We start from the raw sequence: 23,711 nt of genomic DNA on the forward strand, positions 1-23,711 counted from the left end.
TAGGCACCCCCCCACCCAGCACCCTGCGCGCTCCAGTACAATCATGGCCTGGTCGGGGCCAGCTCATGACCCATTTCCCATATTTAAGGCAAGGTACCAGAAGTTCCACCAGGGCCACGGGGCAGGGCTGCGGAAGGGAAAAAAGGAGGAGCAGATCCGAGGCCAGAAAGATCCAGGGACAGAAGCTGCACGCGGAGGTGGTTGGACGGAGACAGGCCGGGTTTGCACAGAGAACACAGCTCGGCAGGAGCTTCCAAAGTGGCCGGAGGACGGATGCAACTACGAACAACCAACCAAACCAGCCAGCCCCCCGGCCGCAGGGACGCACTGCCGGGTTCCCCTCCAGCAGCCCTTGTGTGGGTGGTTCCGGCCGCCGGCTGGCTCAGGTCTGGGTGAGCTGTATCCCATAGACGGCACCATCGCGGCCAAGGCAGGTAGCTTTGGAGGAGCTCTCGGCGTCCTGCACATTGTACTCGCCTTTCTTGCAGGCGGTGGATTTGAGGTAATAGACGAGCCCGGCCGTCCCACCCAGCAGCACGGCCGCCCCCGCGATCAGGGCGGCAATGATGAGTCTGTGATCTGGTGGAGGGGAGGGACATGCAGGTAAGGCTCCAGGAGGAGAGACAGACCCTGCCCCAAAGAGCTTCCAGGCTAGACAGAGGCAGCGAGAGGGGAAGGGACATGCCCGAGGTCACACGGCAGGGCAGAGGTGGGGGAAGGGAAACCGAGTCACAGAGCAGGGCTGTGGCTTGCCAGGGTCACTCAGCAGCCCAGTAGCGGAGCTGGGACTAGACGGCAGGTTGGCTGGCTCCCAGCACAGAGCTGCAGCCCCTCCCGCTGGCAGGCAGTTTCTCTGTTACGAAGCGAGTAGAGACTCGCCCCAGGTGTATGGTGCCGCTGAATCAGGCTGGGCTCGTGTCCTGCCTCCTCACCTGCCGCGTGGCAGGGAACTTGGCCCCCCAGGGCTGCTGCAGAATGCCCAGTAAACCCACAGGGGCTATGACCCCCCCTTTGCCCTTCCTTGGCATCCTCGCCCCCTGCTCCGTACCTGTCACCTGGATTCGGACCTGGCCCAGGTGCTGCCCGTGGGCATTGGAGACTCTGCAGATGTAAATGCCGTGGTTGTGCCAGTCAGCGCTGGCCACACTCACGGTGCTGTTATCGGCCGAGCAGTGGACGTTGGGGGCGGGGGGCACGGTCCAGTGGTAGGTGGGCGCCGGGGAGCCCTCAGCACGGCAGCTGATGTTGAAGTTGGTGCCACGTGGGACTGTGTCAGAAGGGCTGACGGCCAGGAGCAAGATGATGGGCCTGTCTGGAGAGAAAAGGTCACACACTTAGCAGCCGTGCGGCCCCAGGTCCCTCTGCAGCCCCCCCCATTTACTGGCCACCGCTAAGGGGGAGCAGCACCCCTATTCTACAGGGGGGCACCGAGAGGCCCTGGGCTGTGCAAGGATGGCACTGAGGCCTCCTGAGTCCCAGGTTAGTGCTCTAACCACAGCACCATCCTACCTCTCTCACTGCTCCCTTTGCTCAGCTAGCCCCGGACCCCACACTGCCCTGCGATTTCTCCATCTGTGAGCAGGAGCTTTCTCCTCTGAGCTCTGGTAAAGCCTCCCTGCATTCATTGCAATGGGCCTCAATTTCCCCAGCCCTAAAATGAGGCTAATGCTGGCTGAGCAGCTGGCCATGGAGTGATGCTGGCGCCCAGAGTGATGCTGCGACAGTCGGGGCTAACGGCTCCTTGGCTGGGCAAACAGGTGCAGGGAGGCGATTACCCCAGTGAGACCGAGACGGGAACGCTGCGGCCGGGTCTGGCTTCGTAAGGGGAGTGGGAAGAGCGGAGCCAGTGCAGGTTCGAGGGTGGGAGAAAACACCTGGCCGGCAGCAAGCAACGTAATGTGCTTCGCTGCTCAGACAGAAACCTGCGAGGGGAGCTGGTCCTGGTGTGCGAGGCGTCATCCCGGGCAGAAATCCTGGCAAATGGGCCCCGGAACGTCACTGAGGGAGGCAGAACAAGCACCAGCGGCTGGCAGCTGAAATCGTCTCTCACTGCAGGTGTGTGAAGCACCCAGTGCCAGGGACAGGCTCGTGCTACGGCCCCAGAAACGGCTGTGTAGACGCTGCGGCTCCGGCTGGGGCTCTGACAGTTGTGGTGGGGAGCAGGCTCCAGCCCGAGCTGCAGCTTCGTGGCTCCGCGACTATTTGCACAGTGCCAGCGGCCCCCAGCTCCCCAGTCCCAGATCCCAGCTCGCGTCTCCCCGGCCAGTTCGGTTCTCTCTCTGGCTGCGATGGGTTCGAGTGTTTCCAGGTGGAGCTCGTGTGACGGACGCCGGGTGAGCGGGAGGGGAATCGGCCACGATCGCGCCATTTCGGGAGCATCCCGGCAGCGCTCGCCCTCCCGCCTCGCTCTAGGCAGCACTTTGCAGCCAGGTACCCAGCGGCACGACACCACGGGGACCCCCTGGCTAACGTTCGCGAGCCAGGCCCGGTGCAGGGGAATCGGATGGAGAGCAGACGAGGGGGCCAGTAAATGGAGCCAACAGCGGTGAGTACGTGAGACTCTGAATGCTCTTTCATGGTCAGTCATTTCCGGTGCAATTAGTAACACGGGGCAGGGCACGGGGGCTGGGCTTGTTTAGGAATGTCCAGGGTCAGCTTCCCCCAGCTGTGCTTGGACCAGTGCAAAATCAGATCAGCTGAACTTTACACATGCTGGGCTCCGTTCCTGCGCTTCTAGCAGGGACTGACAGACTGTGAGCTCGCTGGGGCAGTGGCTGTTACTCCGTTCTGTGTCTATGCAGCCCCTAGTGCTGTGGGGCCCTGCTGTAATTCACCTAATGAATAATGTACAGCGCCTAGCGCCGTGGAGCCCTGAGCCAAGACTGGAGCACCTGGGCATTACCGTAATTCATCTAACAAATAACGTACAGCTCCCAGCACCCGGGGGTGGGGTCCTGCTCCATGGCTGGGGGCCGTAGGCTCTGCCATAATAGTGTGGCACTAGCAACAGGAACCATTTGTGCTGTCTGTCTTCTGGGGTCATGCAGGGCTCTCGCCCAGCCACAGGGTGAATCAGAGCAGCCTTGGGGCTGCTCTAACTCACACTCTGCACCCTGTGGCCCCTAGGGAGCAGCAGAGACTATACGGCTGTGGGCTCCAGCCACACGCCAGATTCACAGATTCCAAGGCCAGACGGGATCACCTAGTCTGACCTCCTGCGGAGCACAGGCCAGGGACCTGCTGGGAGCAGGGTCTTTATGCCAGTTTGGCACCCGTCCGAGTAGGGGATTCTCCAGGAGCTTCCCTGAGGTGGGAGCTAATCTCCCCATCAGGTGTTCCCCGTTCAGAGTCACTGGGAAAGCAACCCAGATCCTGGAGAGAGAGGTCAAGGACATGCTGGCTTTAGATGGGATCCAGCCATTCAACAGCCCATGGGCCTCACCCCCTATGCTGCCAGCACAGCCTGAGAGTTGCACGTAGGGCGAGCCACGCCCGGGCAGCAGAGTGCAAGGCTGGCGCACGATTGAGACTCACATTCCACCTGCACGGTGACCCTCCTCATCATTGAGCCGAGGCGGTTCGTGGCCGTGCAGTGGTAGGTGCCGGAGACATTCCTGCTCACATTCCGCTCGCCGCCAAACTCGTCAGCTGCTCCCTCCTTGGTGCACGGGACGCGGGGAACGGGGATCCCGTCTGCCTCACAGGCCAGGGTGTGCAGGGTCCCCTCCAGCCACACCTGGGTACTGGGGCAGCTGGACTCGTCCATGGTGGGCTTGTCTGGAAGGCAGAGAACAAGGGCCCACTGGTCACAACCACGAAACAGCCCCGCGGCTCCCCCGGCTCACGGCTCTGTCTTCTGTTAGAGGAACCCTGGCCGAGCGCTCATGCTGGGCCAGCTTTCTTACCGCCAGCTCCTAGTCCAGGCAGAAGCAGGGTAGCCGGGGAGAGGCTGTGCAGCGCCTTGCCCTCAGAGCCAAGCTCCCCAACACAACAGCTTTTGTAACCGAGGGGCCCCTGGCTTCTCCCTCTCTCAGTGCCACAGACGAGCTGTGACGAAGCGGGGGTGTGTGGTGGTTGTTTTCAATGGTTTGCATGCCGAGGGGGTGGGACTCAGCGTCCCTGGGTGTTACTGGTTTTACGAGGTGGTGGAGAGGGGGTTAGTTGTTACAGAGGGCCAGCGACCAGCCTGGAGAATGGAGACACCAGTGACTGGTGACCTGGTGACTGGCCGGGAGGATGGAGACCCCGGCGACTGGTGACTTGGGACCGACTACAGGGAGAAGGGATTCCTGTACCGGGAATGGTCTCCCCAAGGGAAAGTAGAACTGGGAGGAATTGGGAGGCAGCTGGTGGTGCCCCAGGAATTCACAGGGTTCTTCCCTTTTGAGCTGCTGGATGGGGGAAGAGTGAGGGGACCCCTGGACCCGAAAGGGGAGGATTGGGAGAAGGGGAAAGACCCCCTGGGAATCTCTTCCCTGAAGTGGGAGCTAATCTCCCCATCAGGTGTTCCCCATTCAGAGTCACTGGGAAAGCAGCCCAGATCCTGGAGAGAGAGGTCAGGGACCTGCTGGCTTTAGATGGGATCCAGCCGTTCAACAGCCCATGGGCCTCACCCGTGGGGCTGGTCCCCAAGGAAGACAGGATGATCTGGTTTAGTGGGGACCATTGGAAGCTTAAAGCCATCACGGTGTCCAATGCCGACCCCATGCCTAGGCCTGGGGAGATTCTAGACAAGCTGAGGGGGACAGAGACACCTGTTCTGAGGGTGGCCAAGGTCAAGTTGGGGGCTCTTAACCCAGAGAGCCTGAATTGCAGCCCTCCAAACTGGACCGCTGGGAAAAGACCCAATCCCAGTTTAAACCCCAGGAGTATTGGGGTGGCAAAAGGGGCACAGGCCGCATAAACCTTCCCACATGCGGCCTGCGAGTGCCATCAAGTACACCCGACCTAAGGGAGAGTGTGAGACTGGACTATCCTGGTGTAACTCACCCCAAGGAATCTGAGAGATGCTGGGGCATCCATGGGAACGTTGGTGGGTTCGAACTTCCCCAGGTCACTGGCTGGAGTGACCTCGCTCAGTTCGGTCTCGAAGGGGGGAGAGATGTGATGAAGTGGGACTGGTTTTAATGTTCCCTCTGAATACTGTGGGGGGGCCTCAGCTCTGGCCGACCCTCTGTCTCCTGGCAACTAATGGCCAGGCCCTGCCCCCCTCCCATGGGATGCTAAAGGTGGGGGAGAACAAAGAGGTCAGGTGATCTCCTGGCCCGGGAAAGGAGCTGAGCAGAGAGGAGGGGCTGGAGAGGGTGGTTAGTCTGGAGCTGGCTGAGGGCAGACATGGGGGTCTGGCTCACTGCCCCCCAGAATGGACCCAGCCGAGGGGTCCGGTTCTCTGTACCTACAAGCTCTGTTTTAGACTCTGTTCCTGTCATCGAATAAACCTCTGTGTTACTGGCTGGCTGAGAGTCACGTCTGACTGCAAAGTGGGGGTGCAGGACCCTCTGGCTTCCCCAGGACCCCGCTGGGGCGGGCTCGCTGTGGGAAGTGCACGGAGGGGCAGAGGATGCTGAATGCTCCGAGGAGAGACCCAGGAGGTGAAGCCGTGGGAGCTTCTTGCCCTGAACAAGTCTGCTCCAAGGAAGAGGAGGCTCCCCAAAGTCCTGGCTGGCTTTGTGGGGAGCAGTTCCAGAGCATCGCCCGGGGACTCCGTTACAAGGGGAAAGGCCTCGTGTCCCATTCCCAGTCCTGGGGTTGGTCAGGGCTGGCACCCCTGGAGGGGAAAGGCCCCGTGTCCCATTTCCCACACCCCAAGCCAGCCAGTCCCCCAAGCAAAGGGGAATCTTGGCAATCACACACTCCCCCTTCGTCTGACCCATCTTGCGTTTGCAGGGGCTGCATCACTTCTAGTTAAGCACTGAAAGCCACCAGCACCCGACATTGGGCAGCCCAGCTCTTGGGGCCCTCAGCTCCCCATCGGCTGCGATCCCTGCCCTCACATTCGACGTGGATTGTCACGTTCCTGCCGGCCATCCCGTGCGCATTGGCGGCGCTGCAGAGATAGATGCCCGCGTGGCCTCTCGTGATGTTCTGCACGCCGCTGGTGCCGTACACCTGGCTGTCCTTGCTGCAGGAGACCTCCGGCATCGGGTTTCCGTCAGCTTCACAGGCCAGCTGCTGCAGGGTCCCCTCGAGCCACGTCTGGTGACTTGGGCAGCCAGACTCATCCAGCGTAGGCTGGTCTGGAACAGAGAGAAGAATCAGGCTGGTGTGGGAAGGGTTAAAACACCCATCGGAAGGGCTGAGCGAGATGCCCGGGACGCCTTTGCTCCTTCTGAACGCCCTGATCTGTCCAGTCCCTGCTCGCCGCGGGGCCGCATCCCCTGGAGGGGAAAGGCCCCGCGTCTCAGTCGCACACCACAGCTGGTGCTGGGCTCCTGCCGGCCCTGCAGACCAGGTTCACAGCCTCCCCTCGAGCCGCATCCGTTTCAGGCTCCTGCGAAAGTGCAGGGCCAGAACTCAAGTTGCTGCCCATGACGCTCTGCTCTCTCCTGGGGTGGCAGGAGGATCAAAGCCCAGTGTCACTGGCCTGGCTGTGCCTGGAGGGCCCCAGTGGCAGGGCAGGGGTGGGTGGAAGGGCGAGAGCTCCAGGTCTGGGACTGCAGCCCCCACAGAGCACAGCCTTGGAGCACGTGCTGAGAAGTGACGCACGGGCTCTAGCACTGTGCCACACGGGGATGGACCTCAGCGCCTGCCTGCCTCGGCACCTGCCCTGGGCCATGGGACCTGCTCACACGCGAAAGCTTTGGCACGTCCTTAAGTGCTTCGCAGAGACAGAGGCCTCGTATGCTGGGCTGTGGCCAACAACAACCCCAGGTGCGAGTCCTCGTGCCACAGCTCCCATCTTCCAGCTGGGGCTTTCTGCAGGAGGCCTGGTCTGGGGCCAAGCACACGCCACCTCAATGATTGCAGTCGACACAGGGAAACCGAGGCACAGAAAGGGGAAGAGATGTGCCCGAGGCCACCCAGTGTCTGTAGCAGAGCTGGGAACAGGCTAGGAATCCTGGCTCCCAGCCCCCTTCCTCTAACCCACCAGAGCCCAGTCCTCTCCTAGAGCTGGGATAGAGCTCGTGCGTCCTCTCCCTCCTCACTGGCTGATGGGAAAATGCAAATGGGTTTGTCTGGCAGCATCTCTCTCTCTGTTCCTATTAATTTCTGTTAACGAGGGTTTGTAACGAAGCCCGGGGGGGTGCAATAGCAACGGACTTGGCTGCGTTTCACAGCGATTTGCTGGGTTCCCCTGCGGAGGCTGCGAGTCAGGCAGAGCAGAGATGGGCGGAAAACCAGGCGGCTGGATGGCACAATGGTTAGGGACCCAACTCTCTCCTCTGCCAGGCTTCCCGTGCCTCAGTTTCCCCACCTACCCCATGGTGATAATGGCACAGCCCTGACTCAGAGGGATGCATGAGGATAAAGGCACTGAAGGTTTTGAAATGTTCCAGTGCTGCCATCCCAGGGACCCCGGCAGGAGGGCATAAGACACTCTGGGGTCAGTAACCATGGGACGTTCAAGGGCAGGAAGAGATGGGGTCTGTGCCCCGCTCCCGACTCACAGAGGACGATGAGCTGAGCGGACATGTTCTTTATGAGGGAACGGCTGCCCAGAGTGAGGTTCCCTTCACACGTGAATTGTCTCCCATTGTCTCCCTTGTGGGTGGTCAGCGTGAGCTGCAGGCGGGGCTGGGGCCCGGACGCCAGGGTTCGCTCGGAGTCTCTGAGCTGTAGGGTAGTGCCGGGGGGCTGAGAGGCAAGGGCACTGCACGTGACACTCACGTTCCTGTTCACGAGGGCCTGTGGCTGGTCGATCTCCAGGACGGGCTGAGGGAAACCTGCAGGGGACAGAGGCAGAGCTGCTGTGAAATAATCAGGGTGATTTTTAACACGTGACTGACGTCACTGCTGCAGACACTCACTGTAAATGAGAACGCTCTGCCTTGCGGATCTGGACATGGGCCCCATGGTCACGGTGCAGTTCAGCTCACGCTGTCCCGGGAACGGGGACCAAACCTCACCCTCGGCGGTGGCCGTGTCGCCCGACGTCGTGACGGTGAAGTTCAGGCTCTCTCCCCCAAAGGACAGGGTGAACCGGGCCTCTCCCACAGTGGGGAAGACCCCGGCCACCCCACAGCGGGCGGTCGCCCTGGTGCCCACCTCGATATAGTGGGAGGTTAGGAGCTGGGGCTCCTCTGGGAGATCTGCAGCGGGCGAGAAAAACCATTGTGGGGCATGAGGGAAGCATTCAGAGGCATCCGGCCAAGTACACAGAACTCCTGGGTTCTATTCCCAGCTTGGCCGCCAGCCTTGGGCAAATCTTTCCCTTTTCTCTGACTCCGTTTCCCCTCCCACCCTCTGTCTAGTTGGACTGTGAAATCCTTGGGGTGAGGACTCTCCAGGGCTAGGCAGCGCCTGCCCTGTGGGCCCCCCATCTCGGTTGGGGTCTCCAGGCACTACTGTGATACGCCCAGTTGTAATTCAGCCAGTGGCTGTTGTGAGAGCGTCTCACACCCTCCCAGGCTCCAGTTCTGAATCCGGACACAATGACACGGGGCCTCACTGTGTTCTACAAACCTTCCACCATTCTCACCTCACCCCTGGCCCAGGAGGTGCAGAGAGGGGAAATGGCCTACCCCAGCTCACACAGTCAGCGAGTTGCAGAGCAGAGAACTGAACCTAGGAGTCCTGACACCCAGCTCCTGCCCTGCTTTAACCAGTAGCCTCCACTCCCCTCCTAGAGAGAACCCAGGAGTCCTGGCTCCCAGCCCCCCTTCTCTAACCACTCGACCCCACTCCCCTCCCAGACCCAGGGAGAGAACCCAGGAGTCCTGGCTCCTAGCCCCCCGCTCTAACCACCAGGCCCCACTCCCCTCCCAGAGCTGGGGAAAGAACCCAGGAGTCCTGGCTCCCAGCCCCCCCTGCTGTAACCCACCAGCCCTCACTCCTCTCCCAAAGCCGGGATAGAACCCAGGAGTCCTGGCTCCCAGCCCACGCGCCCACTCTAACCCACCAGCCCCCACTCCCCTCCCTGAGCTGGGGAGGGAACCCAGGAGTCCTGTGTCCCAGCCCCCCTGCTCTAACCCACCAGCCCCCACTCCCCTCCCAAAGCTGGGATAGGACCCAGGAGCCCCGCCTCCCAGCCCCCACTCCCCTCCCAAAGCTGAGATAGAACCCAGGAGTCCTGGCTCCCAGGCCCCACTCCCCTCCCAGAGCCAGGAGAGAACCCAGGAGTCCTGGCTCCAGCCCCCCCTGCTCTAACCCACCGGCCCCCACTCCTCTCCCAGAGCCAGGGAGAACCCAGGAGTCCTGGCTCCCACCCTCCTCCCCCTGCCCCCGTCTCCCTTTCACACATTAAGGCCAAGCTTTTCAAACACCACTAGTGATTGTGGGTGCCCAACTTGGGAGACCACCCAGGGGCCTGACATAGAACGGCTGAGGATCTGCCCTTAGAGCTGCAGTGGGATCGGGATCTGGGCCTGAGAACTTCCAATTTCAACATCGTCCCACTGAGAAAACCTGACCCCTCCTCTAGAGCTGGCTGCCTCAAGAGCTAACACGAGCAGGGGGCCACCCAAGGACATTCCTATGCGGAAGGTTTAAAAACAGACACAGGGATGTTCCACTTCACCCAACACACAGACAACCCATGGAACTCCCCGCCAGGGGATGTCGGAAAGGCCAAAAGAATAACTGGGATCAAAACAAAATCAGGTAAGTTCCTGGGGGATGGGTCCAGCAGTGGCTGTTAGCCAGGATGGGCAGGGACACAACCCCATGCTCTGGGGATCCCTAAACCTCCAGCTGCCAGAAGCTGGGACATGATGACAGGGTAGGGAGACTCGAGAACTGCTCTGGTCAGTTCATTTCCTCTGAAGCCCCCTGGCACCAGCCATTGTCAGAGACAGGACCCCCGGCAGGATGGACCATTGCTGGGACCCAGCGCGGCTTTTCTGGTTGGGACTCTGGGCTGGACGGACCATTGCTGGGACCCAGCGCGGCCGTTCTGGTCGGGATCCCCAGCTGGATGGACCATTGCGCTGACCCAGTGCGGCTGTTCTGGTTGGGACCCCGGGCTGGACGGACCATTGCTGGGACCCAGCGTGGCTCACTGCACCGCTGAGCAGGGCAGACGGTGGTTAATGACACCTCCTGAGACCGCCCTGTCCTGCCCACGGGCAAGTGCTGGCGCTTCCTCTCTCCCACTGAGAGGAGGGTTTGCAGCAGATTGAAAACGCCCAGGTGAGCTCCGAGATCGCTCGCCCTGGCAGCGGGAGAAACGCGGTGAGTCAAGCAGCCACCGCAGCTCCATCAGAGCCCAGAGCTCAGAGACAAAGGCAAGGAGCTGGCTGGGGGATTCGTCACAGAGTTATTAATAGACTCCCGCTAACAGGATTATAATTCTCGCAGACCCGGCAGCTGTCAGAGCATGAGCGGGTGGCTCAGAGGGGAAGCAGGCGAGCCAAGGGTCTGATTCTTGTTTCCCTGCGGTTTGGGCCAGATTCTTGATCAGAGTGTCGGCACCGGGCTCTCGCAAAAGGGCCTGTCCGAGAGGTTAGGGCTAATGAATTGGCACTCACCAAAAATCCTGAGCTCCACCGCAGGGGAGGAGTTTTGGAAAAACTGCCCTTGCAGCCTCAGGTCCAGGGCTGTGTGGCAGGTGACCTCCTGCCCGTGGTCCCGTCGCTGAGGGATGATCTCGTGGGTCACCGTGCGGTTGTCGAGTTTGATCACAGTGTGGTTCTGGAAGGTCTCTGTGTGCAGGGTCCGTCCCCCCTGGCGGAGGGTCACAGTGAGGTGTGTGACGGGAGCCACGTTCAGAACCTGGCACGTCAGGTTATAGGCCCGTCCCAGCTCCATGTCGGGGAGCGGCTCCAGCACCACCCGCTCCGGCGGCTCTGGAGTGACATAAAGACATAGGTAGCCTTTCAGGAATCCAATATGGTGGCTGTGGTGGGATCCACCAGGGCATGGCCAAATCCTACAGCCTGTCCCACCGCATCGTCTGCACTGTTCAAGAGACAGCACCTGCAGCTGGCTCCAGCTCCCTGCCCTGATCACACCCTCATGCTGGCTGGCTGGCCCCTAGGTCACTCAGCAGCAGGGGAAAGGTGGGACCACGTGGGTTCCCAACGGAACGGATCCCCATGATGCTGGGCACAATGCAGATGTCCCATCAACAACCTCTACAGTGAGGCTGAGGGCGGCATGCACCTCTGTGACTAACCCCCCTTTCACGCTGGGGGTGGGTCCCATCCGATGGGGTTTGTGGACCCGGGGAAAGATTATGCAGCTACGAGGCTAAACTGAGTCCAGAGTCTCTGGAGAAGCCGATCCAGCTTCTTTCCCCAGAACCACACGAGGATCCTCATCTGCTCCAGGAGGGTCTCTACTCTGATGGCTCATCTCCTGCCTCCCCAGGAAAGAATCTGGATTCCCCACACAGGACTCGGTCAACCCCCTGGAACCCCCGTAACCATCCCCCAGCCCATCCCCCAGCAGCCTCCTTCCGTGAGTCACTTACGGTAAGTGGTGATGTGGGCATCTGCACATGTTACGTTTCCGTAGCAGTTGAAATAGCACCGAGGGGCCGACACCCACTCCTGGATATCGACCAGCTCTTGGGCCATCCATCCGGGCCCACTTTTATTTTGGGCTTTGGTGAGTGAGGTCTCAAGGCCACCACTGGCACTAGGATCCCGGCACGTGTGGCTGCAGTTTAACCAGATGGAGCCTCTGTGCTCCACCACGGAGTTTTCCGGCCAAACGCTCACGTTAAAGGATTGTTCTGCAGCCCCTGAAATGGCAAATGCGCCTGTTGTGCTGAGCCTCAGGGGAGCTCCCAGGTGCCGGAGGACACTGGGGTCAGGGCAGCCTCCCCCGGCGTTTCGAATCCATGCCCAGGGCGGCGGTCCAGCCTCATTACAGTAACGACGCTGTGGGGGTCCAATGCCCTCCACTCGATGATCCCAAAGCACTTTGCAAACATTTTCGTTCCCACTTCACCAGAAGGGAAACTGAGGCAGGGAGCAGCGAAGGGACTTGCCTGAAGTTCTAGGGCAGCTCAGAGTCCTGACTCCCAGTGACCCCATCACTAGCCCCCACCTGCCTCCCAGAGCTGGGGAGAGAACCCAGGAGCCCCTACCCCCAACCAATAGACCCCACTCCCCTTCCAGGGCTGGGGAGAGAACTCAGGAGTCCTGTATCAGAGGGGTAGCCGTGTTGGTCTGGATTTGTAAAAAGCAACAAAGTCCTGTGGCACCTTGTAGACTAACAGACATATTGGAGCATGAGCTTTCACAGGTGAATCCCCACTTCATCAGATGCATGGCATGCCCAGGAGTCCTGGCTCCCAGCCCCCCACTCCCCTCCCAGCGCTGGGGAGAGAACCCAGGAGTCCTGGCTCCCAGCTCCCTTCCAGCGCTGGGGAGAGAACCCAGGAGTCCTGGCTCCCAGCGCCCCCTTCCAGCGCTCGGGAGAGAAACCCAGGAGTCCTGGCTGCCAGCCCCCTTCCAGTGGCTCGGGAGAGAACCCAGGCAGTCCTTGGCTCTCATAGCCCCCACTCTCCCCCAGTATTGGGAGAAACCAGGAGCCCTGGCTGCCAGCCCTCCCACATCCCTCCCAGCGCTGGGGAGAGAACCAGGCGTCCTGGCTGTGCCAGCCCCCCCTACACCCCTCCAGCGCGGGTAGAGAACCCAGGCGTCCTGGCTCCCAGACCACGCCCCCCCCAACCACTGGTGCCACCACTCCCACGCAGCCTATCGGGAGGAGCCTTTTCTTAAGAAGCCACACGCCAACCAGCCCCCCCCCGGCGGCGCGGACTGGCTCCCTCTCGGGCAACCTCCCTCGCCCGCCGCAAGCCGGGCACGGCTGGGGGGGAGGGCGGGGGCGGGAGGCGGGGAGTCCCGCACGTGGGCCGGTCCCGACCCTGCCCGGCTGCCCGGCGCTCGCGGCCCTTCCCCGCTGGCCTCACGCCGGCCCCGATCCGCGGGGTACGTACCTGGGAGCGCCAGGAGCAGCAGCAGGGAGCCGAGCTGCCGGAGCCGCATGGCTGCGGGGGAGCGCGGAGCGCAGGGCTCGGGATTGGCGGCGCCGGGACTCGGTATCTAGGCGGAGGAGGGAGCGCGGCGCAGCGCAGCGCAGCGCAGGAGCCCGGGCGCCCGCCCCTGAGTTCCCGGGGACTGGCCGGCGCCGGAGCCCGGGTTTCCTCCGCTTCCTGCAGCAGCTCAGCCCACGGAACGCCCCTGCCAAGAGCTGCCACCCCCGAGGTCAGGGCTCCGAGTGACACAGAGCCCCGCCGGGCCAGGCTGCCCAGACCCCGGCCCGACCCCGGCCGAGATCCGGGCCCCGTCGGGCCGGGCGCTGCCCAGACCCTGACCGAGACGGGGGCCACATCGTGCCTGGCCCTGCCCAGACCCTGACCGAGATCCGGGCCCCGTCGGGCCAGGCGCTGCACAGACCCTGACCGAGACGGGGGCCACATCGTGCAGGGCGCTGCCCAGACCCCAGCCGAGATCAGGGCCCCATCGGGCCGGGCGCTGCCCAGACCCCAGCCGAGATCAGGGCCCCGTCGCGCCGGGCGCTCCCCAGAGCCCCACACCGCCCTCTTCCGGCCATCCCCTGATGCCCCCCTTCTGTCCTTTCACATCCCCCTCTGGCTGTCCGTCCCCCGACACTCCCCTCTGTCCCTCCATCCTCCTACACCCCCCTCTGTTTGTCCATCCCTCTACTCCCCCCTCTGTCCGTCCATCCCCTTACGCTCCCTCTGTCCATCCTTCCCCCTACACACCTGGCTGTCTGCCTATCCCCCTATACCGCCCTCTGTGCGTCCATCCACCCCCCTGCACACTTCTCTATCTGATTCAGATGTGCAGGGGCTGGACCCTGCTCTCCCCTGGCCCCGGGGCGTCCCTGCCCACGGGCTGTTGGTTTGTCTCGTTTGTGTTTGTTCGTGCAGCTTGGTGCCGTGCCAGTGCAGACGGAAGCACAATTTGGAAACTGTGACAGTTTTCGTGAACCGGAATTCTTGTTTCTGGCCAGGCCCAGCGCTGGGCCCTGAGTGACCTAAGCCGGGAAGTGTCCCTCCTGTTTGTATGCATATATCATTCCTGTATTCAGCGTTATGAATAGTGGCTGTGTACTGGCTTGATTGCTAAATAACCTTGGTAGAGCATTTGGTCAGTTCCTGGAGAAAGGAATTCTCAAAGTGAAGTACCCGATCAGGAAGCACTTGGGGAACACTGCATCTGGGAAGGCTCCAATCCACGTAAGAAGTCTTCCTGGAGACATACAAGATACCATGTAAACAATGGCTTCTACCTGTAAAGTCTGTGAGTCCTGCATGGACATGTGACTTGCCCAGGTGACTCCAGACTCCATCTTGGAGCTGGACTTTGCATAGGAGAGGAGGGAGGTCACCACCCACAAGAGAAAGTCTATTTAAGCCTGTGGGAGACCCCTCCATTTTGTCTTCAGCTGGCTCAAGAGAGTCGCTCCACCCCCAAAGATACCTGAAAGAGACTGGAAGAAAGGACAGTAATGACGGGGTGGGAGCGATTGCTGGGCCCAGACTAGCAGGAGACTGGTCTGTAAAAGGAAGCTGACTGGAACTGGTGAGGTTTTATTTGTATTCGGTTTCTTAGACACAGATTTGCATCTTTTGTTTTATTTTACTTGGTAATTCACTTTGTTCTGCCTGTTACTACTCAGAAGCACTTAAATCCTCCTTTCAGTATTTAATAACAGCACTTTTACTTATTAATTAACCCAGAGTGTGTGTTAATAGTGGGGGGTGCATCTCTCTCTGTCAGTGTTATAGAGGGCGAACCATTGATGAGTTTACCCTGCATAAGCGTTTTACAGGGTAAAACGGATTGAGGTGGGTTTAGACGCCATTGGGAGTTGGGTGTCTGAGTGTTAAAGACGGGAACACTTCTGTGAGCTTCTTTCAGTTAAGCCTACAGCTGTCAGGGGTGTGGTTCAGACCTGGGTCGGGGTTTGCAGCAGGCCAGCGGGTCTGCCTCGAACCAGGCAGGGCACTGAAGTCCTAAGCTGACGGGGCAGGAAAGCAGGGACAGGAGCACATCGGGTGGCAGCTCCCAGGGGTTTCTGTGATTCAGCCCCTCACACCGGCTTCCTGATGTTTGCAGACAACGTGGCTGCATCGCTCGTCCCCCCAGAGGCTCAGCAAGGACACACACCCTTCCCTGCACAGCTGGCCTGAACCATGGGCCTCTATGCTGCAAGAGGAAGGGCTGGGCTGTGCCTTTCCAGAAGGGGCAAGGGAGGAAGTTCACTGACCGGATCAGCTGGGAAGGCAGCCAAGGGGTATATGCTGCCAGCCCTGCTCAGTGCCAGGGCCTTCTACGGACACAATGAGACGAGACAGCCCCTGCCCCAAAGAGCTCCCAGGCTAAACAGCCCATGGGTGGGCGGGGATGTACCTTGTCTGAGGTCCCCCAGGACTAGGATGCTGTCACGGAGTCCCCGGGCAATGCTCTGGAACTGCTCCCCACAAAGCCAGGCAGGACTTTGGGGAGCCTCCTCTCCCTTGGAGCAGACTTGTTCAGGGCAAGAAGCTCACACGTCTTCACCTCCTGCGTCTCTCCTTGGAGCATTCAGCATCCTCTGCCCCTCCGTGTGCTTCCCACAGCGAGCCCACCCAGGCGGGGTCCTGGGGAAGCCACAGGGTCCTGCACCCCCACTTTCTAGTCAGATGTGACTCTCAGCCAGCCAGTAAAACAGAGGTTTATTCAATGACAGGAACAGGGTCTAAAACAGAGCTTGTAGATACAGCGAACCGGACCCCTCGGCCGGGTCCATTCTGGGGGGCAGTGAGCCAGACCCCCACGTCTGCCCTCAGCCAGCTCCAGACTAACAACCCCCTCCAGCCCCTCCTCTCTGCTCAGCTCCTTTCCCGGGCCAGGAGGTCACCTGATCTCTTTGTCTCCAACACCTTCAGCTGGCACCTTTGCAGAGGAGGGGCCCAGGTCATCAGTTGCTAGGAGACAGAGGGTCAGGCATTTAGGTGCACTGGCCCTTTGCTCTGCCAGATACTTCAGAGCTGCCATGGGGACACTGAGGCACCAACACAGTATTCAGAGAGAACATTAAGAACATTCCTAGTTCATCACAGATGCACCCACTAGGCCACGCTGCCTCCCATGTGAGCCCGGCTCTGGCACGGCATGGAACAAGCTGAATTCCCTCCAGTGTCCCCTGGTGGGTGCCACCCTCTGCCCCCAGAAGGGCAGGTTCTCCTGGGGCTGCTGGCAGGATCTTGTGATGGCTGCTGTCCCCAGTGCCCCTTCCAGGCGTCTGCCAGCCCTTCTCCCCCACAAAGGGTGAGTGGGTGACATGCTGACTCGATGCCCTGGGACATTCCTCACCATGTGCACTGGTGACGGGGGGGAGTGATGGGGAAGCAGCCGCTAGGCAGAGCAGCCGCCTGTGCTTGGCCAGCAGCGCCTCGCCGGGCATTAGGTTCCCAGCGCCCAGGACCTGCCCTTTGAGGCTGTACTAGGAGCCGAGTGAGCTCCCAGCGCCCTGCTGAGCGTGTGCGCAGCGGCTCTGAACCAGGCCAGAGCTGGGTGGTTTTTCACAGCCGCAGCACACGGGCTTCTCCATTGAACAGCTGCAAGAAGGGTTTTAGCACAGCGCAAGCAATGTATTTCTGCCTAGTCTCCCTCTCAAACAGTTCTGCAGAGACTTTCACCTCAAAGCCCAGCCGGGAGCAGACCCGGCCCAGGAATTTCAGCCTGAAAAGTCAAAGTCTGGCAGAGGTAGATGCGTGGGAAACGGGGGAGTGCTTGGCAACATTCACTAGAAGCACCGCGACCTGCCCTGCAGCACATGGCCCCCGTCCCATAGTCTCTGTGCATCTCCCGTCTGAGCGGCTGCCGCTTGGCACCACACAGCTGCCTGCTGCCTGCCTGAGCTCTGCCATCTGCTCTATGGGGAAACGTCTTCAGCAGGATTCAAGCTGCCTCCCTCTTCTGGGGCGTCTTCTATGCTGGCCTGGGCCATCTCGAAATTGGCCTGGCTCGGTGTTGCTTCCCCGGGCTCTGGCCTGGCCTCTCTCCAGGGCCTGTGCCACTGAGCCAGCCCCCAGGCCAGAATGCCCAGCAGAGTGGCCGATATGGTGGCAATGGCAGAAATTGCGATTATTTTAGCCGTCAGGCTCTCTGGAAAAGGAGACAGAAAAGGGTTAAATTCCCTCCCCATAACTCCCCCCTGAATTTCTCCAGTGGTGTCGCTAAATGATGTTGGTAAAGAAACAAAATGAAAATACGGCCCTGGTGTTTTCACTGTGGCCCCTGGCCAGGACCGAGACCATCTGGGATCAAACCCCAGGAATTCAGGAGGAGTCTCACTTCCCCTGGGCTGCAGGGGCAGATCCTGGGCCATGCGAAGGGAACGTGGAGTTTATCCCATCTGGTGGCCAGTCCAACTCCAAGCGCCCAGCCTGCCTCACCCCAGTGGATTTAGGGCTGGATTGAAGAGATATTTTGGTGCCTACAGATGGAGATAGGCATCTAGTAGGTGCAAAGTGCCCAACATTCCTGGGCACCCAGAGAACCAATGGGAGTTAGGAGCCTCCCTGTTATAGTAATTTTCAAAATCCCACTAGGCACCTGTCTGGATCTTTAGGTGCCCAAATCCCTTTGAAAACCTGACCCTTCCTCCTTTCATGCTGGGGGTTTCACCTGGCACAATGGGTCCCCGATCTCGGCCAGGGCTGTTCGGTGTTTCCACAAGCAAGGTGTGATCCAGTCCAGAGAGGCGGCTGGGCCTCGGGCACGGTCAGGCAATACCCACTCTCGGAGATGGAATGTTTTTCCATTTGTGTTGCTCTTAAACGTACATTTTGATGAAAATAAAACCAAACTGACCCTGAATTTTTCCACACATTTCCCGTGAAAAGCACCTGGCTTTGTGCAACCAGCTGCAGCAGACCCATAAATGCCTGGCCCTGGCTCTGGCTTTAGAGCAGGATTCCCTGCCTGGCTCCCTCCATCCATTCAGTGTTCTGGGGTTGTGGGGACAGGAGCACTTGACCCACGTCCCATTAAATGTGTGACTTGAGCTGCCAGCACCGGGTTGGTCCCCCTGGCGCGGAGTGAGCCTGAACTCACCTGCCTCCTGGAGCTCCACCGCAGAGGAGCTGTTTTTGAAGTGGGGCCCATGCGGCGTCAGGTCCAGGGCTGCGTGGCAGGTGATTTCCAGCCCGAGGTCCCAGCGCCGAGGGGTGACCTCATGGGTCACCGTGCGGTTGTCAAGTTTGATCACAGTGTGGTTCTGGAAGGTCTCCGTGTGCAGGGTCCGTCCCCCCTGGCGGATGGTCACGGTGAGGTGTGTGACGGGAGCCACGTTCAGAACCCGGCACGTCAGGTTATAGGCCCGACCCAGCTCCATCTCGGGGAGCGGCTCCAGCACCACCTGCTCTGGCGGCCCTGGAATGACAGACATGGAGCCATGGGCAGCCTGAGGGCAGGAATCCAACATGGGACCATCCCAGCCCCGGCCCCAGGGGGAGAAGAGCCCAGCTCCCAGCCCCCTGGCCGTGGGAGGCCCTGGTGCTGCGAGTGCCTGGCACGCCTCGTGCCCGCCATCCGTCAGCCTCGCCCCGGCCAGGCACCGCCGCCCGAGCCCCTTCTGGGGGGAGCAGCAACCTCCAAAGTCGAGAAGCCTCCAGGCCCAGCCGGGAGCCCTGGGCTGTTCCTTCAGCCCCTCATCTGCTTCCCCAGGATGCTCCCCCCTTCGCAGGCCCTGCCCTTCCCCTGCCCCCCGGCCTTGGGGCGGTGGCTCCTCCTGCCTTCGGTAGCTGCTCCCGCCTAGGCTGCTCCCCCCTTCGCAGGCCCTGCCCTCCCCCTGCCCCCTGGCCTTGGGGCAGTGGCTCCTCCTGCCTTCGGTAGCTGCTCCCGCCGAGGCTGCTCCCCCCTTTGCCCTCCACAGGCCCTGCCCTCCCCCTGCCCCCCGGCCTTGGGGCGGTGGCTCCTCCTGCCTTCGGTAGCTGCGCTCGCCTGGGCTGCGTTTCAAACTGCCCCTGGCTCTGCCCTTCGGGCAGCTCTTATCTCGCCTCTCCAGACAGAGCCGCCCAGCTCCTGCGGGGCTGCCATCCTCTGCACGAGAGTGGCACCACCCGGAGCCATGCAGCCGGGCCAGCGCAGGGCGAGGTGCAGCCCAGGCCCGGAGCAGAGGGTGCAGCCTGCGCCTGCCTCGCTGTGAGGGAGGATGCAGCCGAAATCCGTCTGCCAAACGCTGCTTGTCCCTGGGTCGGCTTGTTCCCTGGGCCTTTGCAGAACCTCCCACCACGTCCCTCTGGGGGCCACCTGCCTCTTCCTGGGGGACGGCCAGAGCCCTGTGTCACCAGCTCCTTTCCCCGGGCACCAGTCGCCACACTGGACCTGAGCTGGGGAGGGTCTGGCAGAGGCGATTCACCTACCTCTGGGGGTGGCCTCTCCCATAAGGGAGCCCGGGACTCCCCACAGCCGAAGGGATGTGCCCCAGGAAACCCAACCCTGGGTCCTGCCCAGCAGCCTTGTTCTGTGAGTCACTTGCGGCTTGCCGCTCTCCACGGCAGGGGAAGTAGCACTGAGGAGCCAACGCTGAAGGTCGGTTAATCGGATCCCGTCGACCCGGGTGCTGCTGAAAGGCGCTGCTGGGGGAAGAGCCTGGAAGGTGCATCCCCGCGCCCCAGGACGGCTGAGCCCTGCCCCGGAGAGGACCCTGCTGGCGGCGAGAGCCAGGCTCAGACTCGCTGACTGGCCAGCAGGGGCTCTATGTGGGGCAGGGGGTTGGGATGTGGATTCCTGCCCTGCCAGGAGCCGGACTGAGCCCCCCCAACTCCCCCTGCCCAACAGCTGCCAGAGGGTAACTACCCGCAGGTGCTGCCTGGCTTAATGGATCAGAGCCAGTGTCCCCAGAGGGGAAAGGCCTGTGTCCCGTTCCCTGCCCCACACCCCAGCCAGCCAGTCCCCTGCCCTGGGGCCAGAGCCCAGCTTTGTACTCTACTGTCCGCCAATGACTTTTCTCTTTCTCTAGCGCTACACTGCACCAGTGTATCAGTGGCACAAAAGCCGCCCCAGACCCACTGCAGCTGGGAGCCAGCGGCACTTACGATAAGAGGAGATGTTTGCAGCCGCCACCTTCGTATCTCCCCCGCAGGTGAAGTAGCACTGAGGGGCCGACACCCACTCCGTGATACCGACGAGGAGAAAGGCCGCCCACCCAGGTCCACTTTTACTATCGGTTTTGGTGAGCGAGGTCTCCAGGCTGCCGTTGGCATCAGGATTCCGGCACGTGGTGCTGCAGTTTATCCAGACAGACCCTCCGTGCTCCACCATGGGAGCTTCCGGTGAAACTCTCACCTCAAACGAGCCCTGCGCAGTCCCTGAAATGGCAAACGGATCTGTCCCGCTGTGGCTACACCTCTGGGGGATACAGCCCAGTGGAACTGAGAAAGGAGAACATCAAACCCCACTCCCTTCCCAGAGCCAAGGAGAGAACCCGGCAGTCCTGGCTCGCAGACCCCCCACCCCCGTCTGCTCTAACCACTAGGCATCACTCCCCCTAGTGATTCTATAAGAAGGCACCTTCATTAACAATGAGTAAAACAAATCGATGTCACCAGCTCACTGCCGGGCCAGTGGGGTGCTCCCAGCCCAGCCCGGTCCCACTAGCATTCCCCTGGGGACACGCAGCCTGAGACAGCGAGGGGGAGGGAGGGCACTTACCCGGCAGCGCTAGGAGAAGCAGCAGCCATGCCAGGGAGCCCCCGGGAAAGGGATGCTGGAGCCGCTGGGGTCTCATGGCTGAGGAGAGAGGGACATAGCAGGAGTCAGGGGAGCTGGGCTTGGGTTTTCTGTCGGTACCATGGGGCCTGGTCCAAGCCCACTGAAGTCAATGGGAGTCTTGCCAGGGGCCCTGCCTAGGCCTTGGGCCCTGGGGATGGGCAGTGGGGACTGAGTCGCTGTCACTGGAAATGCGGGGATGGTGCACAGGCACTGCCAGGGCAGCTCAGCCCAGGGCCCATCTAGCCTGGTATCTGGTCTGCAACGGAGCCCAGCCTCAGCTGCTCCAGCCCCAGCTGTGAGACCGACAGCAGGAGGATGTGATGGGAACCCACTGGGGACAGTTCCCTCCTGATCCCTGCTAGTTAGAGATCAGTCCAGCCCCCACCTGCCAGCTCTAACCACCAGCCCCCACTCCCCTCCCAAAACCAGGGAGAGAACCCAGGAGTCCTGGCTCCCAGCCCCCCCTGCTCTAACCCACCAACCCTCCCAGCTCTAACCACCAGCCCCCCACTCCCCTCCCAGAGCCGGGGAGACAAACCAGGACCTTACCCCCAATAATGGTGGTGCTGGCTGGAATGGCGGAACGAGGGCGCCGCCCCGGGGGAAGCGTGTGCGGAGCTGTCTGCTGGGTGAGATAAGGGGAGGAAGCCCTCAGCCAGCTGACAGCCTTGGGCACGTGTGATGGAGTAGGGGCTGTCTGTGTGGGGGATGGGAGAGCAGAGGAGGACTTTAGGGGATGGACGATACCGGAGCCTGTAACCTGAGCTAGGTAAGGGAGGGGAAAGGGAGACAAAGGAAGGGGCTGGCAGGAGGGAAGTAGTTTTCAGTTTGGGTTTGGGGCTGTGGGGCGGAATTCAGGGTATCCTAGCTGGGATCCAAGCCCCCTGAAAGCCCAGACGGACTCGATGGAGGGGTCCTGACTGTGCCTGCAAGCTCTGCTGTAACCTGCGTTCCTGTTGTCCAATAAACCTTCTGTTTTACTGGCTGGCTGAACGTCACTGCGGGGTCCAGGAAGAGGGGTGCAGGGCTGGACTCCCCCACACTCCGTGACACTTAGAGACTAACAAATTTATTTCAGCATAAGCTTTTGTGGGCTACAGCTCACTTCTTTGGGTGCATAGGCTGGAACACACAGACAGGAGATATTTATACAGACAGAGAACATGAAAAGTGGAAGTACCCATACCAACTGGAAGAGCTAATCAGTTGAGATGAGCTATCAGCAGCAGGAGAAAAAAAACCTTTGAAGTGATAATTAAGATGACCCATAGAAGATAGGAGGAGAACTTAACATGGGGAAATAGATTCAATTAGTGTAATGACCCAACCATTCCCAATCTCTGTTTAAACCTAAGTTAATTGTATCTAATTTGCACATTAATTCAAATTCAGCACTCTCTCTCTCTGGAGTCTGTTTTTAAAGGTTTTTTGTTGCAAAATTGCCACCTTCAAGTCTGTCACTGAATGGTCAGAGAGGTTGAAGTGTTCTCCCACTGGTTTTTGAATGTTATGATTCCTGATGTCAGATTTGTGTCCATTTAGCCTTTTGCATAGAGACTGTCCGGTTTGGCCAATGTGCATGGCAGAGGGGCGTTGCTGGCACATGATGTTGTGCAGGAAGTCAGACTAGATGATCATAATGGTCCTTTCTGACCTTAAAGTCTGCGAGTCTATATCACATTGGTAGGTGTGCAGGTGAACGAGCCCCTGATGGCATGGCTGATGTGATTAGGTTGTATGATGGTGAAAATAACAGAGCGCCACTGGCCGTCACCTTCAGTCCCCAGCTAAAACCTCTCCAGAGCATCATCAAAGATCTACAATCCATCCTGAAAGACGATCCCCCACTCTCACAGGCCAGTCCTCGCTTACAGACACCCCCCAACCTGAAGCAAAATACTCACCAGCAACTACACACCACACCACAGAAACATGAACCCAGGAACCAAACACCACAACAAAGCCCGGTGCCAACTCTGTTCACGTATCTATTCAAGTGACACCTCAGCGCAGCTTGTGATCTGTTGTGCGGCAGCTGCCAGGTGCCCAGGGCTTCGCAGGGCCGGGCCTCTGCCTTGCAGCTTGTGCCATTACTTACCCCAGGGCAAAATGGGCATTACCTGGTGGGATGCCAGTGGGGCTGGGCCAGGCTCTGAGCTGCTCCTTCCTCCAGCTGCCAGCAGGTGAGGCTGACTCAGGCTCAGGGCTGTCAGAGTAGGGCTAGGGAGGGAATTTCCCCCAGCTCAGTGTGGCAGGAGCCCTAGGGGCTTTTCCACCCTCCTCTGCAGCGTGGGGCCTGGATCACCCCAGCACAGGGCCCCTGATCAGTTCCCTGCATGGCAGAGTCTCCAGGGCTGGTCGTTCCTGTTCTCTGCCCCGGGCCTGACCTGCTGGGATCAGCAGAGGGGTGATATGCTGAAAGGCTGGACTGTCCAGGGGCTCAACCCCCACCTGCAGGGGAGGGGGGTTCCCCAGAGCCAGCCCCCAGTGAGGCACCCCAAGAACAGCCGGTTTGGCCAGAGAGCTTCTTCGTGCCCCCACAATGCACTGGGCTCTGCTGGCAATACCGGACCAGAGATGCTCTGCAAACGCCACCGGCCCTTTAACTCTGACAGCTCCGGGACCAGCTGCTCCCCAGCCCCCTGACAACAACAAACGAGCCGTGGGGTCGGAAAAGTCCGGCAGGGGAATTTACCAACGTTTGCCTGTTACATAGAAACAGTTCCCTTCGCCCCCTGCCAGAGTCTCTCCCTTATGCTCATAAGAACAGCCGTACTGGGTCAGACCAAAGGTCCATCCAGCCCAGTGTCCTGTCTGCTGACAGTGGCCAATGCCAAGTGCCCCAGAGGGAGTGGACCTAACAGGTAATGA

The 23,711-nt window shown here is 60.5% G+C and overlaps 2 protein-coding genes across 3 annotated transcripts in view; both read right to left on the bottom strand.

Moving 5' to 3' along the window:
• Window positions 1-359: 359 nt before the first annotated feature.
• Window positions 360-23,711, bottom strand: part of LOC116831999 (uncharacterized) — a 70,547-nt gene continuing 47,195 nt past the window's right edge. The window contains exons 14-22 of the mRNA XM_075061235.1: window positions 13,046-13,151; window positions 11,570-11,842; window positions 10,626-10,943; window positions 7,968-8,249; window positions 7,608-7,883; window positions 5,994-6,236; window positions 3,535-3,777; window positions 1,049-1,312; window positions 360-579 (exon numbers count right to left, since the gene is read on the bottom strand). Of these exons, the coding sequence (XP_074917336.1) occupies window positions 383-579; window positions 1,049-1,312; window positions 3,535-3,777; window positions 5,994-6,236; window positions 7,608-7,883; window positions 7,968-8,249; window positions 10,626-10,943; window positions 11,570-11,842; window positions 13,046-13,151 (2,202 nt within the window). The 3' untranslated portion in view covers window positions 360-382. The remainder of the gene's footprint in view (window positions 580-1,048; window positions 1,313-3,534; window positions 3,778-5,993; window positions 6,237-7,607; window positions 7,884-7,967; window positions 8,250-10,625; window positions 10,944-11,569; window positions 11,843-13,045; window positions 13,152-23,711) is intronic.
• LOC142045968 (intercellular adhesion molecule 4-like) overlaps window positions 16,691-23,711 on the bottom strand; it is a 31,456-nt gene continuing 24,435 nt past the window's right edge. Inside the window, exons 1-5 of one of the 2 annotated variants that reach the window (XM_075061019.1) lie at window positions 21,390-21,459; window positions 20,781-20,858; window positions 20,165-20,437; window positions 18,180-18,497; window positions 16,691-17,228 (exon numbers count right to left, since the gene is read on the bottom strand). In XM_075061019.1, the coding sequence (XP_074917120.1) occupies window positions 16,996-17,228; window positions 18,180-18,497; window positions 20,165-20,437; window positions 20,781-20,856 (900 nt within the window). In that variant the 5' untranslated portion in view covers window positions 20,857-20,858; window positions 21,390-21,459 and the 3' untranslated portion in view covers window positions 16,691-16,995. Of the gene's footprint in view, window positions 17,229-18,179; window positions 18,498-20,164; window positions 20,438-20,780; window positions 20,859-21,389; window positions 21,460-23,711 lie in introns of those variants that run through there. The other variant, XM_075061020.1, reaches the window with a different exon arrangement.

The sequence above is a fragment of the Chelonoidis abingdonii genome, chromosome 26, assembly GCF_003597395.2.
Source record: "Chelonoidis abingdonii isolate Lonesome George chromosome 26, CheloAbing_2.0, whole genome shotgun sequence".
In the NCBI taxonomy this organism is placed as follows: domain Eukaryota; kingdom Metazoa; phylum Chordata; order Testudines; family Testudinidae; genus Chelonoidis; species Chelonoidis abingdonii.